At 39.2% G+C, this 17,346-nt stretch overlaps 1 protein-coding gene across 11 annotated transcripts in view; it reads left to right on the top strand.

Moving 5' to 3' along the window:
• The window catches only part of ABLIM1 (actin binding LIM protein 1), a 283,881-nt gene that overhangs the window by 66,791 nt on the left and 199,744 nt on the right, over positions 1 to 17,346 (top strand). For 2 of the 11 annotated variants that reach the window (XM_057506370.1, XM_057506369.1), the window contains exon 1: positions 16,344 to 16,548. The exons of 1 other annotated variant lie outside the window; for it this stretch is intronic. In XM_057506370.1, coding sequence (XP_057362353.1) covers positions 16,491 to 16,548 — 58 coding nt within the window. In that variant the 5' untranslated portion in view covers positions 16,344 to 16,490. Of the gene's footprint in view, positions 1 to 16,307; positions 16,549 to 17,346 lie in introns of those variants that run through there. 8 more of the 11 variants (XM_057506371.1, XM_057506363.1, XM_057506365.1 and 5 more) reach the window with 8 other exon arrangements.

Here is a 17,346-nt window from a genome sequence, read left to right as displayed (position 1 = left end):
GTTGAATGAATGACTTTTTTTCATAGTATTTTCTTTCTGTCAGTCGCTCCTATGTTTGCTTTTCCCCCAACCATCTCCAGCTTCCTGTTCCTTTGTCCTTTTTCATGGCGTTCAACCTCTGAAAACAATAAATTTCAGAACACTCCCCCCAGTTTCCACTGTTCTTTGCCGTGCTCTCCTAGTTTGCCCTCTGCCCACTGGTAACTGGCCCCCCAGGACCATAACCGGATCCTCATGAGGCCTGCATTTGACTCTGGGATAGAGGCAAATGTCCAGCAAATGTCCTTGTTGGATGTGTATCCTAATCTCAAGTCTTTGTCGGTAAATTATATTTTAGAAACTGCTTTAAAACACAGCTCAGGCTGGTTGGTTCTAGTCAAGTCATAATTCTGCCTACTTTCTTGTTTTAGCATTTAAAAAATTCCTATGCCCATGACTAGAAGTCTTGAGCATGAGCCCAAACATGCCTGTATGTTCAAGATGGTTTAAGTTCATTTCTGCTTGGAGGTCACAGCATGAACTGGACACTTCTCTGCTGATTTTGAGCTGATTCTACACATGTTAACTTTGAGAACTAGATCTGATATAAATGAAAAAGCACTCACACTTTTATTTCTACTGTCTCACCATAGTGTTTAAGGTACATCAGTGAGCTCAGAAATTTTTGGCACAATTACCCAATCATTTGAAAAAGCCTTAAGACTGGTATACATGAAAGGAATTACAAAGCAGCTTTCCTACTTCAGCTGATGAACTATTCATGAGTTTGTCTTTGAGAATCTGAATTCACTGAAGTTGGACTTGACTCCTCATTAGAGTCGATGATCTACTTAATCTTTATGGTGGAAACAATCTGTGGATTCTCTTTGTTATAAGCAAATGACTTACAACAAAGCCACTCAGAAAGGAAGAGCCTGGTTTCCCTGCCCATTAATTTTTTCCCCCTCAGAATAACCGAAGGCAGTCTTTGCCTGTGAATTGCTTGATTGAAAATGATGTGAGCTATAATCAATTTAAAAGGAGCTTGAAACTGGGCATTAGGAAATCTCTGCCAATATGCAATCTCCATCCTAACTTCTAGTTTAGCAGCTGTCCAGAGCAGATTTATAGATAATCCCCTTTTATGAAAATAGTCTACTGAGAATGACTATACAGTTACTTTTTTGTGGTTTATACAGTAACAATTTAAGCTCTTGTTACTCCAACGTGCCTCAGAGATGTTTTGTTATGAGATGGAGTGTGGGTGTGGCAGAGAGAGACAGAGAGGGAGAGGTCGAGAGAGAAATTGTTCCAGCCACTGAGTAAGTAGATAAGCTGAACCGCAGAAACACCAAGTAAATTAAACGTGGCAGGCGGCATCCTGAATTTAGGCACAGAGCCTCACAGGCATAGGGTGTCCGTTATTATTCAAAAGTCGGCCCTTGCTGATCTAACCACACTGAGAAGAAGTGGTTCGCGGTTCAAGGGAATAGAAGTCCAATATCTGTTTTTTCCTCTGGCATTCCTGGCATGGGAGTGTACACTCCACATACCACTTCTACAAGGAGAATCCACAGATTTCTCCAGGGATAAAGATTTATGAGTATATTGACTCTAAAAAGGAGGCAGGCTTGTTCTAGTGAGAAGGCATGAAAAGTTCCATGTGAGAAAGTTATTCTCCAGTAGAGGGTGGTGGAGGACCACGCCCCCAGCCCGATTCGAGAACCTTCTGGACTCTGTTCAAATGGGTGAACTGATAAACTGTTTGACTATCTTATTTTCACAGTATGTAATGTAAACTAAGACCAAATTTAACGAGCATTTATAAAGTGTGTAATATGTAAAGCCCAGACCAGATACTTTAGAGGCAATGGAGCCGATTGAGCCATGAGCTGCTTAGGTGTTTCTGAGGGCAGTATGCTTGTCCTTAAAAGCACGCGTGGGATTGGGAGGCAAGACGCCTCCTACTGCCACTGTCGGCGATGGACTTCAGGGGAAGTTGTTTCATCCTTCTCAGTATTTAACTTCTCATCTGTAAAATGGGTACAGCAATACCTACCACTTTTCTCACCACTACAAAATACATAGACCTGTTGGAAAAGACACACAGAGACAATTCTAATAAGGCAAATATGCTGTTATCTTAGCTATCTAATGTAGCAGCAGAGGGTGGACTGATGAATTTAGTCTGGAGTTAGAAGGAACAGCTTCAAGGAAGAAGTAGCCCGTGAGCTTTGTGTTGAAGGTGGGTACAATTCTTTTGATCAGTGGGTAGAAAGTATGTCTCCTTGTGAAGGGCATTTCAGGCTGAAGGAACACAGACAATTTTATATTGTTTACTTATTTCTAAGGTTGTAAAACTCATAGTATTTCACTAATGCTATTCCATTCATCATACCTATTAAGTTTAACTCAGCATAAATTCTATGTAATAGAATTTCCCTAGTAGGGTTCATAAATGTCTAAATTAGTTTATCTAGATATTCCCAAAGCTCATGTATTTAAAAACAATAATTGTATCTGCTATAATTTACATTTTTAAAAAATCACCAAATGAAAATTATTTTAACATTATCATTTTTAAAAATGAATGGCTTGAGAGCTCCTGAATGCCTAGTAAGTGGAAGTGTATTTTAATTGGTGCAGTTGACTTACTATTTATATGACCATATCTAGTGATAGTAAGTGTTATGCTATTTTAAAATGTTTTTATTCTTTCTCATACATTTTTCAACATACAGGCATGACAGTGATTAAATACAGGAAATATGAAGAATTTTGAAGTTAAAATAGAATTGAATCATTCTTATCATTAAAATTTTTTTAATTCTGCAAACTCTTATTTTCATTGATCTTCACTAAATTCCTAAGTTTCAGCCATCTAATTAAAATTCTCCTGTAAGTCATTGGCATATTTATGGTATTTCAAAAGCCAATGTTTTAGGAAGGTAGTATATTAATGATAATCTGCAATTTGTCTTTTTGATTATTAGCAATAAGACTTTCCTTACATACAGTGTGGTATTTAGAGAGGAAAGCTTGAAAAAAATAAGACTAAAGTCTTAAATTTTAGCTTACAATTCAAAAAGAAAGAATCAAAATAAGAAAAGTCAGCCAGTTGAATTTTAAATCTCAAACTATTAGAATTCTAAACATCTGATTATGTTGCTGTGATAAAGAAGTTAAAATTCTGTGTACATTTTTCACTCTGCATGTGTTTGAAGATTCCTATAATAAAAAATAAACAACATAGTCTACTGAAAACCTCACATATCTGTCACCCAGTTTCAACAATTATCAATGCTGTCATTCATATTTCATCTAAATTTCTATTCTCTCTGTTGTCATTTTAAGTTATTTTTTTGAAGGTATTACTGGCATACACTGAAATGTGAAAATCTTGGCTATACAGTTTTTACAAATGGACACATCGATATAACCCATATTTTTATTGCAATATTGAACATTTCCATATGCCCAGATATTCCCTCTGTCCCTTGTCAGTGATGTTTCTTACCCCCAGACAACCACATTTCTGATGCTATCCATACTGCTGATGGACATTTGACTTATTTTATAATTTTTTGCTAATATGAATAAAGCTGCTGTGAACATTCTTGGAGAACTCCTTTTATGTATTTGTGTTTTCATTTTTTCTTGGATAAATATCTAGATGTGGGGAATTGCTAGGTCAATGGGCAGGTGTATGTTTAACTTTGTAAGAAAATGTCCAACCTTTTCCCAAAATTGTCATACCATGTTATAGTCTCATGAGCAATGTATTAGAGTTCCAATTGTTTCACATCCTCACCAACATTTAGTATTTTCATGTGGTGTAGTGGAATCTTATTATGATTGTAATTAGCATTTCTCTGATGGCTAATTATTTGAGAACTTTTTCATGTGCTTAAGGATCATTTGCATACCTTTCTTTGTGGGGTGCCTGTTCAAGTCCCCCCCTCCCCCGCCACCTTTTAATTGTTTTGTCTGTCTTCGTATTGAATTGTAGGACTTTAATATATATTATATATATATATATATATATATATATATATATATTCTGAATACAATTTCAGTGTTCATTTTGTTTTGCAAAGTCTTATTTTCCCTGCTGAGATTTACCTATTTATTGTCTTAATAGTGTCTTTTGATGAATGAAACTTTTAATCTTGATGAATAATTTATTTGGTGAATGTACTTTTTATATCCTATCTAAGAAATCTTTGCCTAACCCCAGGTAACAAAGATATTCTATGTTTTCTTTAAAAGCTTCATAGGTTTCGATTTTAAGTTTACATCTGTGACCCATCTCAAAATAATTTTTGTGTATGCTGTCAAGTAGAGGTTGAGGTTCATTTTCCCCCACATGCATATCCAGTTGTTGTAGCACCGTTTGTTGAAAAGCCTCCTTTTCTCATTGAATTGCACTGGGGCCTTTGTAGAAAATCAATTGATCATATATGTATGGTTTTGTTTCTGGAATTTTTATTCTATTTCATTGATCAGTTTATCTTTCATTATGCCAGTATCCCAGTGTCTTGATTAGTAGTTTTATAGAAAGTCTTTAAATCATGTAAGTCCTCCATCTTTTTTCATTTTCATGATTGTTCAAAAAGGCCATCCTAGGCCCTTTACATTTCTATATCTAATTTCTATTTTAAAACACCTTCTAAGAATGTTAACGGGGTTATACTGAATCCATAAATTAACTTCAGGAAAATGAACATCTTAATATTGAATCTTTAAATCCATAAATATGACATATATCTCTAGGTTTTCTTTAATTTATATCAGCCATCATTTGCAGTGTTTCTTGTAGAACTTTATCAATGATATTTCATAAGAGAATCTGTCCTTGTGCTCTGATGCATCCTTCATATGAAATGAACTACCTTATTGCTTAGGCCTCTAGAAATGTATTAGGATATCACTTACATGTGGAATCTAAAAGAAGAAAGTCAAACTCACAGAATCAGGGAGTATATTGGTGATTCCCAGGGGGTTGTAAGGAAATAGAATTTAGGAAAAGGGCACACACTTACAATTATAAGATAATTTGAGGATCCAGTATATAACATGGTGACTATAATTGGTAATCCTGCAATGTATAATTGAAATTTGGTAAGGAGAGTAGATCTCATGCCTTCTCACCAAGGGAAAAGAGAAAAAGATTAAATGTGAGGTGGTGGATGTAACAATGGGGGAATCTTTTACAATGTGTATGTATATCAATTCATCACATTGTGCATTTTAAATATCTTAGAATTTTATTAGTCAGCTACACCTCAATAAAGCTGGTAAAAAAACAAAATCTTTAAGCTTGGTAGAATTAAGAATATAGTCCTTAAAATAACTTTTTTGCTTAGTTTTGTATTGGAATTGTGCCCAATATCTTGGAACCTTGCAATACCGTAGGACAAAACCACAGCCAGCACGTTGACATTGGTTCAGGCAAGATACAGAACAATTGCATCACCACGGGGATCCCTTGTGTTGCCCTTTGAGAGCAGACATAACTGTTTTTAGAAAGTTCATTTTTTTACTTCTGGTGAGTACTACTGTAATTGTACATAATGTTTGCACTTGCATTTCTTTCAACGACTCCTCCTAACTAGTTTTAATACTCACTTTCTGGATTTTTATTAGATTTAAATCTACTCTTGGTTGTCTTTATAACTATGGGCTGCTATTTTTTAATCTGAATTTAGGGAACACCTCCTGACTCCCTGTATGTAAAGTGAGGGAATTATCACCTCTCCACCTCATTTTTCTTCTCCCACTCACATTTTCTGCCTTCTCACTGCTCTCGGCTATACCTTACATTTACATTGTCCAGGTTTATAGTATTCTAAATCTAACTTTCATGCTTTCTCATTTATTGTAAGTTAATTTTTAGATTTGAAAGCCAGTAGACAACATTTATAACATTAAAACTGTGTAAGAATTCTTAACTACAGAAGCAGGTATGTGGTTGGACCTATAGGAGAACTGTTTTGTGCATGAAACCTGTCTTGCTCTAAGAATGTTTCACGCATTATTAAAACATCCTTATCAAAGGGCCCTTTCCAAGAAAGTCTTTTTTTTTATACTCAAAATTATGGTACTTTTTAGTTTGCTTCATTTGGACCATGATTTTTTTCTACAGATTGTTAATTTATGTAAAGTGTTTAATTCCAATTCTTTTTTTTTTTTTTTGCTAAGCAATATGAATGTATTAATAACATTGCTAAGCTCGTCATCCTCTTAATCATACTAAGTTGTTGAATGACACATACTTACTTGAAGATGTTTTCTTGGAACCCTCTGACCACATTCTAGTTTGAGCTTACTGATTTTTATATCTGTTGCATAGCTATCATTGTGAGACCACCCTCCCCACCCCCTGCCATTTTATTTTTAAATTAATTCTACATTTTCTTGGAATCTAGAATAGCTTTATGTTTTAGGATTCACTTTTCCTTCTTTTTTAGTCAATCTTCAAGTAACATCTTTCACTGAGGGTGGTGCATGGGAGGTAAATGGAATCCTTGCATGTCTGAAAATGTCTTATATTACCCACATGCTTATTGACCTGGTATAGATACTCAGATTCAAAGCTGCATTTTCCTTAAAAGTCGAAAGGCTTTGTTCCACTGTCTTCTGACATCCAGAGCGGAGACGCCAAGTCTGATGGCAGCTTCTGTTGTCTTCCTTGTGCGGTTACCTGATTTGGTCTCTGATGGATACTCTTGATCTCTCTGTAGATCTCTGTGCCCTCAGAGTTCTGAAATTCCACCAGGATATGTCTTGCTGTTTGTTTTTATCTTCATCCTATTCGGCACCCAATTTGCCTGTTCCCTATGGAGATCTGTGTCCATTATTCAGGACTGGGAAATTTTCTTCTATTACTTTCTTCCCTCTACTTTCTTTGTTCTCTTTTTCTGGACTCATTGGATGTTGGATGTCCTCCATCTCTCACTTCTTCTTTCATATTTTCAATCTCTTTTTTATTTTACTCTACCTTCTTAGAGATCTTTTTGATATTTTCTTCTATCCTATTGAATTTTTTGTTTTCACAATCATTTTTCATTTCCCAAGACGTTTTTTCTCTGATTGCTTGTTTAACTTATTTTTCTTTTCCTATTTTTATTTCATCTGAGGATAGAGTGTGTTCTCAAATGCCTTAGAAGATATGAATTGAATTTGAGTTTTTATTTAGGTCATTTTCTGTTACATGAATTGTATGTTTTCTCTAGAATCATGTGTTTGTATTTTCATCTTGGTCTCATTTTGTGCTATTTGTTTTCCTTAAATATATAGTGATTGTTGTTTCTTCACATGTGTTAATGAATGAATAGGGAGCTTAGTAAGGAAATTTGTATTTGGAAGATTAATTTTTCCTTCTGCTTCCTTGATGGTGTAATTTTCCTCTAGAGTTGTGGCATCTGCAAGTGCAAGAAGTCTCTAAAATATACCCTTCAGTACATTTAATAATATATTGACCTAAAATAATTTTTTACTTAAAGCACTTATCATATACCAAATGAAATGGCAAAAAGATCTTTTAAAACCCCCAAGGAAGATTACAGAATTTTATGTTAATCTGAAAAGGTCTTGAGAACCAACTTAAAAAATTTATGATGGAAAGAATAGCTGCATTACTAAAATTGAAAATAAGGGCAATCTAAATTAATGAGGTTTATTAGACTGCATGGTGCGTGTCGGGGTTTTTTAATAGTAAATGTCACCCTCACTTTTGTCTGGCCGCTCCTATTGTATCATGGCTTAGATGCACAGGCACACATAACGTCTAGGTCGCCGTTGGAAGCCGTCGGCACACGCCCTGTGAGAACCCAGCACCTCCTGACATGTTCGCACTGTGCTAGTTTTCCTCCCTCCTACTCGCTGACATTTGCTAGTGCCGCTGCCCGGGCACTGAGTGGGCGGGCCGGGGCTGGCTCTTGCCTCCTGGCTGTCCTGCTGCACAGGACGGCTGTCCTGGGAGCCCCGTGCCAGCTCCCTAGGCCGCATCTCCTCACTGCTCAGGAGCTTTGCCCCAGGCCACAAGCGGCCTTGCAGGCTGCCAGACTCCAGCTCTTCATTCCAGGTTGTACTTTTTAGTAACTGTTCATGTCTGTGACTCAGACTGTTTTGTAAGTGCTACTCAAATTTTTTTTAAAAACCCACCTCCAAGTGACCTCACATGAGCTGGTGCTGAGTGGCGGCAGGGAAGAGGATGGGCTGTTGCTGGTGGGTAGGGAACCTGAGAATTGTTTTACTCTGATCGCATAGACCAGAAAAGAAAGGGTCTGACCTGGACTCCGTTCTCTTCCTTCCTTGTCCAGAGGGCTCTGAGTCTTGGGCCTGAGAGATTCAGATCATGGCGAACTTGGACTGGACGAGACAGCCTCAGTGTGGCCTCAGCATTTGGTGATAATGGATGGAAAGGTCCATTCAGCATCTGTTAAGAGCTGAATTGTGCCCTCCCAAAATTCATATGTTGAAGGCCTACCCCCATCCCCTGGTATGGCAGAATGTGCCTGTATTTGGAGATAGGGCCTGTAAAGATGTGATTAAGTTAAAATGGACTCATTAGGGTGGGCCGTAATCTAATAGGAGTGGCGACTTTCTAAGAAGAGGCCATTTGGACACAAAGAGAGACACCAGACACGTTTACGTGCAGGGGAATGACTGTGTGAAGACACAGTGGGAGGGCAGCCATCTGCGAGCTGAGGACGGGGGCCTTGCCACACCTGCCAACACCTTGGTTTTGGACTTCAAGCCTCCAGAATTGTGAAAAAATTGATTTCTGTTGTTTAAGCACCCAGTCTGTGGTATTATTGTGCTGTGACAGCCCTCACAAACTAACACAGAAGCTTAAGCCAACAAATCCCGATTGTCTTCCTGCCGCCCTCAGGGAAGGAGAGGGAAGGTGTTCACTGGGGCTGGGGACAAGAGTGGAAGACCTGTATCTTTGACTTTATGACACTCGTGCTATCAAGGAAAGATTTTGATTAACTTTGCTGAGTTCTGAACTTTTTGAACATCCATGTTGGATAGAGATCTAGTGAGGGAAATCAGAGAGGCTGTACTTGGGAGGGTTTCACAGGTGTGCACGAATAACACCATGTAGGATGTTAGCTGAGATGTGTGATAAGGACCAGTTGCCCCGGGTGATGGCATTAAAAACCTGCAAGTTCTGGTCGGCCAAGGTATCTGACACCCTGATAAACCGTCCACTGCAGAGACTAGGATTGAAGTGCAAAGTTTCATGAACGGAAACCCTTCTTTTCATTGATGTGGTTCTTTCCCATCTCTTTACTGCCGTTGCATTATCATGGCATCTCCAGCCACAGAATTCTTTAATTTGAAAGACTTGAATTCTGATGGGCCTAGTTTGGACCTAAGTCTCAGACTGTTGATGCTACATAGTTCATCCACTCACTGTGTATCTTAGTTTTCCTTATCTAAAAGGAAAATCATTGCTTACAGATACAGGATTTTGATGTTGTAGAGATTAATTTGTAGAAAGAGAGTAGGTTTAAGAAGGGTCTTTTTCTGCATTCCACTTGGCCTTGAGAAAATGATGTAGCCTCTTTGAACCTCAGTTCCCTCATCTATAAATGGGGATAGTAATACCCACTCAAAAGGGTACTACTGTAAGTATTCAGTGAGAACATATGGAAAGCACCTTGCATTAATTCTTGCATATTTTAAGAGCTCAGCAAATGTTAACCATTGATGGATGATCATGATGATGACTTTTTAAAATCATGTACATTACTAACAAGAGGCGACTTCGTTGCTTGCATGCCCTCCCAAAGTATTATTCTGTCCCATAAAAGGAGCATCTGCTTTTAAGATTCAGATTAGCTGAAACTAACATGAGGACTACTGCAAAGGAGTATAGAATTTAAGATAATGGATGGAGAAGGAGATATTATTCCTTTAACTTACAAACACTAAAATCTAAGCATATGCCATAAAGCAGCCTTTCTCCAATTTTAATATGCACATAAATGCCCTGGAGATCTTTCCAGGCAGATTCTAATTCAGCAGGTGGGAGTGGGGCGGGTGCTGAAGTGCTGCACCAAGTGCCCAGGTGCTGGTGGTGCTGAGGCTCCAGGTCGGCTCTGAGTAGCCAGGCTCTAGAACAGGTGACAAACCCGACTGATCCAACTAGTTTGGAAATTCCACTTGTATCAAGCAGTTATTGTTTTCCATTGATTTACATTAACTCAGGACAATTTCATTTCATTTTTCATCTTAAAATGGCAGGGCTTCTGCTTTCCTGCCCCTGGTATTTCTGTCTGGTACTTAAATAATGTGGTTTTTCTTTTAAAGAAGAAGAGTAACAACAACAGTGATGACTTGACATTTATAAAGAGGTTACTCTTACCAGGAACTTTTTACTTAAATTCTCAGCACCTCATAAGGTAGGTGCTCTAATTATCCCCATCTTACAGGTGAGAACACCAAGGCACATATACGTAAAATAACTTGCTTAGATTACTCACCTATTGCACAGCACCTGGGATCATTTTAGGAGTTTCTTTAAAGGAGACCCTAGGGAGAGCTGGGATTGCCCATTCTAATTTATCAGGTCTTGTTCTTCCCATTTTGGTTTCATCCCATTTTACAAAACATTTTACACCTTCTTGGAGCCAGCAACAGTGGTATTTATACAGAATGCAATGCCAGACTTAACTGCAGAGGCTAGGTACTTGTGATGAGTACCCAGGTACTTGTGATGAGTACCTAGAGTGGCATCTAGGGTTAGACCCCCGCACAGAGCTCAGCTGTGATTTGCTAATTAACAAAACTTTAAGAGTAAAGGTTACCATGAACAGGACAGATCCTGCTTCTGTCCTAACTTGTGTGTAAATTCAACTTTTATCAACCAAATATTATTTTCTATTTAGTGACATTAAACTTCAGAAGGTTTTCATTTTTCATCTTAAATTAGCAGGGGCTTTTGCTACTTTCCTGCCCCAGACCTCTCTATCTAGTACTTTAAAAATGTTAAAACAAGAATTAGAACACCACTACCATTGAACTGCAAGCCTGCCCTGGAGGGCTGGGCAGTTCTGGTAAGAGCCGCAGTGGATAGACCTGAGCACATCCACAGCGGGGTCAGCGGCGTTTTCATTGGAGGCTATGTGCTTGGCAATTTGGGGACAGTGCTTACATAGGAGCATGTTGCTCAAAGCCTGTGACTGGTCATAACCCTGTCTTGGCCACTCACTCTTTCTGGGACTAGTCACTAACTCTCACTGGCCTTCATTTTCCTCTTTTGTAAAATGAAAGGATTGGGCGGGATGGAAATTTTTCAAAGCGTATGTTTGTTTTTAGCTATGGAACACTTTCTTCAAATAAAGGCTGATCTGGAAGCACAGGAAATGAAGCAGAAAAGCTGCAGTTTCTCTGGTGGAAGTTGGGGTGGAGCCCAGAGTCAACCCTTCTCCCTCTTCCCCTCGTCAATCCCTGAAAAGCCTGATTATTCTGTATATGAGCTTGAAAACAACTGGACTCAATGATGGAGAGGCTCCCTGTAGCTTCCATGCCCTCTGTGTCTGTGTGCTCAAAGGAGTAGAACATGAGGCATCCACAGGCAACTGTCTGGGAGAGAGATTTGCCTGCTAAAGGCAAATTTTGCCCTTGACTCAGGGGTTGGTTTTTAGGATCCCTATAAGGGTTAACAAGGCATCATCAGTGTTGACTTACTTTGAAAGGTGTAATGCATGCTGTTGTTTTGCTCTACCATTTAAAGTCCCTTTAACTAGACTTATTCTCTTGAATGTGGAACATAGTAAAAAGATTTTTGTTTTTGTTTTGCCAGAGGTTTTCAGATCTGGGCAAGTTCACTCTGGGTTTGGTGAGACTGAATAATAACAACAGAATGTTGTGGGTAAAAGGGTTTATACCAAGCTTTATTCTCATGGCGGTAGGTCAAGTGCTAGATTCACATCCTCACTGTGCTAGTCTGCAATCTGTCTCCCTGTCTGCCTCCGGGGAGAGCACTGGGCAGAGCTCTTTATATGGCAACACAGACAATAATGGTGCATTGCCAACACATGTGCAAACATGCGCCTACGCAGTAGGCCAGTTACATCATTGCATGTGGGCAGTGGGCAAGTAGATTAGGGTCAGGTGAGGATCCTGGCCCTGGCAACTTCCATTTTCCCTACAGTTTTGTTTTTAAATTTTTGACTAGATTTATAAAGTTGTGGTGCAGATAGTTGCAGACTAGCCCAACTTGCTTTGCTGGAGTAAGTAGATGATCTTCTTAGAAGAAATGAAAGTTGAAAGCAGGCAGAGACAAACCCTCAGATGATGGATTCCCATGTACTAGCTACTCTATCCTCATCCAGCTTCTTCCTTGGTGTAGGGTGTCTGGTTTCTGTGTGCTGGAGAATTTTTGACAAATATGAGTCCCAGGCCACCCCCAAGAAAAGGGAAAAGAGAAAGTGTAAGAGGGAGAGAAAGAAAGAGAGGAAAAGCAAAGAAAAAGAATTTATAGAAAATATGGATGGACTCTTGTTATCTCTCACTTCTTCTGATGTAGGTAGAGCAGGTATTACTGGCCCAATGCGCAGATTTAGAAGAGAGTTTGGTGATTTGCCATCATTGTTGAATTAGCAATAGGACCAGGTCAAGAAGTTGGGTCTTTTGCCTCTTCCTGATCTGGTATGTTTTGGATGGCAATTCCAACTTAAACATGGAGTTGTGCCCTCTGTGGAGCATGAGGTGGGGTAGTAGTCTGCCATGATGGGTCTTCCGTTGCTGCAACCTTTGCAGAGACAGCTATTACCCATCAGCTCAGTCTCTTTTCAACTGAGATTAATTAAGAACAACCTCATGAGACTAGAACACATCTCAGAAAAATGATTCCTTTGAAGTCAATATATGACACCCTTTCTCCCATACAGTCTTCAGTATTTAGACTTTTTGCAAAAAACACACTCACTTTTTGTACTGCTGAACTCCTTTCTTGGATGGCCCCACCCTTATTTCAGGCATAGAGATGGCTTTGGCACCTTCCTCATTTAGTGATTCACCCAAAGCTGCTTATATTCTTGAGGGTTTTTTAGCTTCCTGGGCATGGTCTCTGATTCAGACTGCTTACATCCAAGTATCTCTTGTTAGAGGAGTGACCTTGGACAATCGCTTTAACTTCTTTCTGTTTCAGTTACCTCATCTTTAAGATGGAGATAATGACGATACCTGCCTCAGAAGGTTATAAGAAATCAATGAAAGAATCTTTGTTCAGTGTCTGCAGAGTGAGCCCTTAGTAAATGTGAGCTTTAAATGATAATGAGGCTGTTCTCTTTGCAGTTTATGAAGCTCAGATATATAGTGAGCATACATAACGGGCATTGATGTTATCTTCATAAAGTCCATAAAATTTCATTTCAAGTTATAAAATAATTATATGGGACCCACTTAGAAATCATAAACAGCAACCTGGTCTAATAGCAGAGATAGCTGTGTGCTATAAAGACTGTTTCTAGGTTAAGCAATCATCAAGAGTGCTTTCTGTTTAAGTGTGTGGTGAACTACAGGTTTTTTTAGTTCTTGAAATTGATCTTTCCCGTGGAGTCACATAGCTGAGCTTGTGTTGGTGTCAATGATCTGGGCTTATAACTGAATGTTATTGGAATGCCAGTTCAAGAAAAATGATGAATCTGTACCTAGCTATTTTTTCCTGTGCCTTTTTAGTTATGTCTGGAAGGGTCTTCTTCCTTATTGAATATGACCTTTTAGGAAATTTAGTTTTTATCTTTCCCAGTGAAATCATTTTTCTATGGAATTAAATTTGCTTCAAGTGTCTGTCTCTTCTGCTTAGTTTAAAAGATGAGGCCAGGGCCTTTTGCATGTTTTGTTACTGATATCTGCTATTTTTCTCTTTCAGCTCTGTCATAAATTACATTAAGGTAGGCTTCATCTCCTAGGCTATGTCTTTTAACATAATCTGTGGTAAGATGTGCCGTTTACCTAAGAACACACAGCATCTATGTTACCAGGGCATAGCAGCATTCCTGGGGACCATACCTTACTTACACACACAGCCAAGCATGTTGGCCTATTGTAGCCCCCAAATAGCAGAACTGAATGTTGCCAGGCAGAATTGTCCTTCTTCTACATTCTGTGTGGCCTTGGGCACGTCCCTAAATTCCTCTGACTTTAAGATTTCTCATCTTTGACAAAAAGAAGTAAATTATCTCTAAAATCTCTTCCAGCCTTCTACTATCTTAGAGCAGTGTTTTCCATTTGTGCTAAGTTAATATTTATCCTGGGGGTGGTTTCTCTGGCCAAATAAATTCAGGAAATGCTTCTTAGCTTATTCTCCTCTTAAAGAATTACAAGGCGCACATGCATAATAATGTCTCTGAAAAGTCCAGGGTTCAGAAACCTGTTTAACAATGTTTAACCGAGCATTTCTCAAATATGTGAATATGCAATTTAAAGTATTTTTTACTTATTAATTATGTTGACTGATAATTGCTTTTCTATGAAGAGTTCTGAGGAGTTCTGAGGGAAAGACTTCTGTTCTAGGTCCCTAAGATGACTGAGTAACATGAGCTAAATAACACACAGCAGTAACTCTGATTTTAAAATGACATTTTAGAAATACCACAGCCATTTAACTAGAAAACAGTTGCTCATTTTAAACAATTTTTAAGCAATTGGTTTCTGGAGGCTAATAAATCACCAAACAGAAGTCCAGTTTGGAGGACTATGACTAAGAAGGGGCTACTTTTTTGGAAAACTGTTCAAAAGTCAGAGATTCAATACTGGATTTCCCCCTAACACACACACACTCCCAACCCCGCCCCCTGTAAAAGACAAGAAACCAACACAAGTAGTTTTTACACTAGGATCTTGTTTTAGACCCAGAAAATATCTGCATCCCTATACACAGTTTCTTTTCCCTTTCATTTAAAATCGGGTGGGAATGATAATGTGAGATTTCAAGGGAGTATGAGAAACTAGCTTCCATTACACTTGAAATGAGGGCTAATGGCAATAAAAAAAACTATAAAAGACTTCTGTTCCCTCCTTATGGAAAGACTCCCGAGACACTAACAAAAATATGTTCAGGCTAAACTGTGAGCTCACTGTCAGGAGAATGCTATGCATTAGGCGTAATCAGAAGATTTCAATAAATGGGACTGACCTTTTGGCATAAGCTAACATATGACAGCTCTGCAAATGCCAAGCATTTTATCAATGAACAGTCCAGTTGTGATCCTTTGTCTGGCGCCTGGTGCTTCAGCCAAGTCAGGAGGACTTTATCAGGGGCACAAGGTTCTAGGCAGTGGCCTGGACTAGAGGAGGATGGGGTGACCCAGGAGTCTGGCTATCCCCAGAGCCATTTCAAAACAAAACAAAAAAGCCACCTGGATAGGGAAGAGAATAATCTGGGAACATTCAATTAATTAAAAATTATATTAAACAGTGAGATCGTACAGTCTTTCCTTTGAATGGTTGGATTATGGGCCTTATAATAAATTAATATTTCAGAATAGATGCTGATGCTTATGTCTTTATTGCAAGAATTAAATGATTTACTCTCACACTTAAAACAATTATGCCAGTTTCCTTCTGCTTCTTAGCCAATAAATGTGTCTGATGCTGGGGACTACTTGTCCTAAGTGTCTTTTCCCATTGAAACTGTGTCTTCCTAATGTTTCTAATTTGCAAACGCCTTGGTGTTCAAAAATAACTGAAAGGAAAACTGGACAGTGGGTGGCAGGTAATCCAACCCAGCGTCAGGGCATTACTGACTAAGGGAAAAAATGCCTCTTTCCTGAGCCTTTCCGGATGAGGTCATTGTTTTCGGGCAGCCTCTGCCTAATAATATAAAAGGGCTCAAAGTCTGCAACTTGCCTCATAGCAGTGTTTTGTCAGGAAACAACATCCAAAGCCATGAACAAGCCAGGCTGATAGGAAAAGAAGCTTCCCCAAGTTATAGTATTTTTGTTAAATCCTAGTATTTTTTAAAAAGTATAATAAAGAGCCTATCTGGTGAGATGATAATTCATTAAGTGAAAAGAAGAGCAAGAAGGCTTGGAAAAATCGATCCTTTTCTTTCTTTGTCTCATGTGTTTGAGTTCTTGTGAAATGACAATGACCAAAATCTGGATTGTGGACTGGGAAGAGTGGAGGAAAATCCCAGGAACATTCTGGATGTGTTTTAGTGGTGGCTTCCCAGAAAGGACAGTTTTCTGCAGGTGTGGTATGAGGGTGGTCTTTAGATTCATTAGGAGACAGTGGAGAGAATAGGACACGAGGATTCTGTCCTTGAGGAACCAGCTGCAATTATGCAGGAAACTCCTCATTCTTCCTGAGCTCACGGTGGCACACCCTCTGGGTGGCACACCCCTCTCCTGAGTCCAACTCAGCCCACAAACTCCTGGGAGGGAAGCCAGAGCCCAGGCCTTTCCTTTGAGGAGCAGATGCGGCCCTTCTGTGTGCCGGCCACCTTGTAAAGAAAAGCTGAAATATTTGAGCTTTGTGCATGTAAATAAATGACCTGGGAACAGACTGAACTCATGGACCCTCATCACATCGTCGAAGACAACCGAGGTTGGTTTGACAGTCCGTTTTATCAGCTCAGCAGATTCGCTATCTTTAAAGATGGGGAGAGATGCAGGGACTTTTCCATTGTTTAGAGCAGTTTTACATTTATTCTGTTAACATTCTAATCTATTTTGTGCACAACATATGTTTGTATAAAATGCGTATCTTATCTATCAACACATTTAAAGGTATTATTAATATAATGGGATTTTAAAATGGAAATAATTGTTTTGTATCAGGAGTCCAGCTAAAGTAAATTAAGTTTAGGTAGGTTGGTCTGTCCAAGAATTTTAAAAGGAATCCTCAGTGACTGTGGGGGACATCTGTGTCCCATTTCTGCTCCCCCTTTTTCTTTCGTACCTCGTTTCTATAACAGTGCCTCTGGGTTAAAAGAGCTTCAAGATGGATTCTTTGCCTGCTTTTGCTATACTGTTTTTGTGCCCGTGTGGGGGGCACTCTGGGTGTTTTAAGTGTGGATGCTGTCCCTAGAAGGCTTCCCCTGCAGTTGTGTTTGTGGGAGAGTTTGCCCCCTGTGGAGGCTGGCTTCAGGAGGGACCCAGCTCAGCCTGTTCGGCATCCCTGGGGGTCGACAGCCAACACCGCTGTCTCAGAGGCAGCCCAGCAGTCTTGCCCACTACTCCGCTGAAACCAGTAGACTGCGTCAATTCATGTGCTTCTGTTGATACTAGACCCCTTAAGACAAGAGATTGTCATTTATTTTGGTGTCTGAAGAGTAGGCTGGGGGGTAATTCCACGCAAGGCAGGTTCAGTCTGTGCTCTTCCACCTTCACGTCTGAGTTCTCT

The sequence above is a fragment of the Manis pentadactyla genome, chromosome 8 (assembly GCF_030020395.1).
Source record: "Manis pentadactyla isolate mManPen7 chromosome 8, mManPen7.hap1, whole genome shotgun sequence".
Classification (NCBI taxonomy): Eukaryota; Metazoa; Chordata; class Mammalia; order Pholidota; family Manidae; genus Manis; species Manis pentadactyla.
The sequence above is the reverse complement of the archived record's forward strand: the minus strand, read 5'-3'. Positions and strand labels throughout refer to the sequence as shown.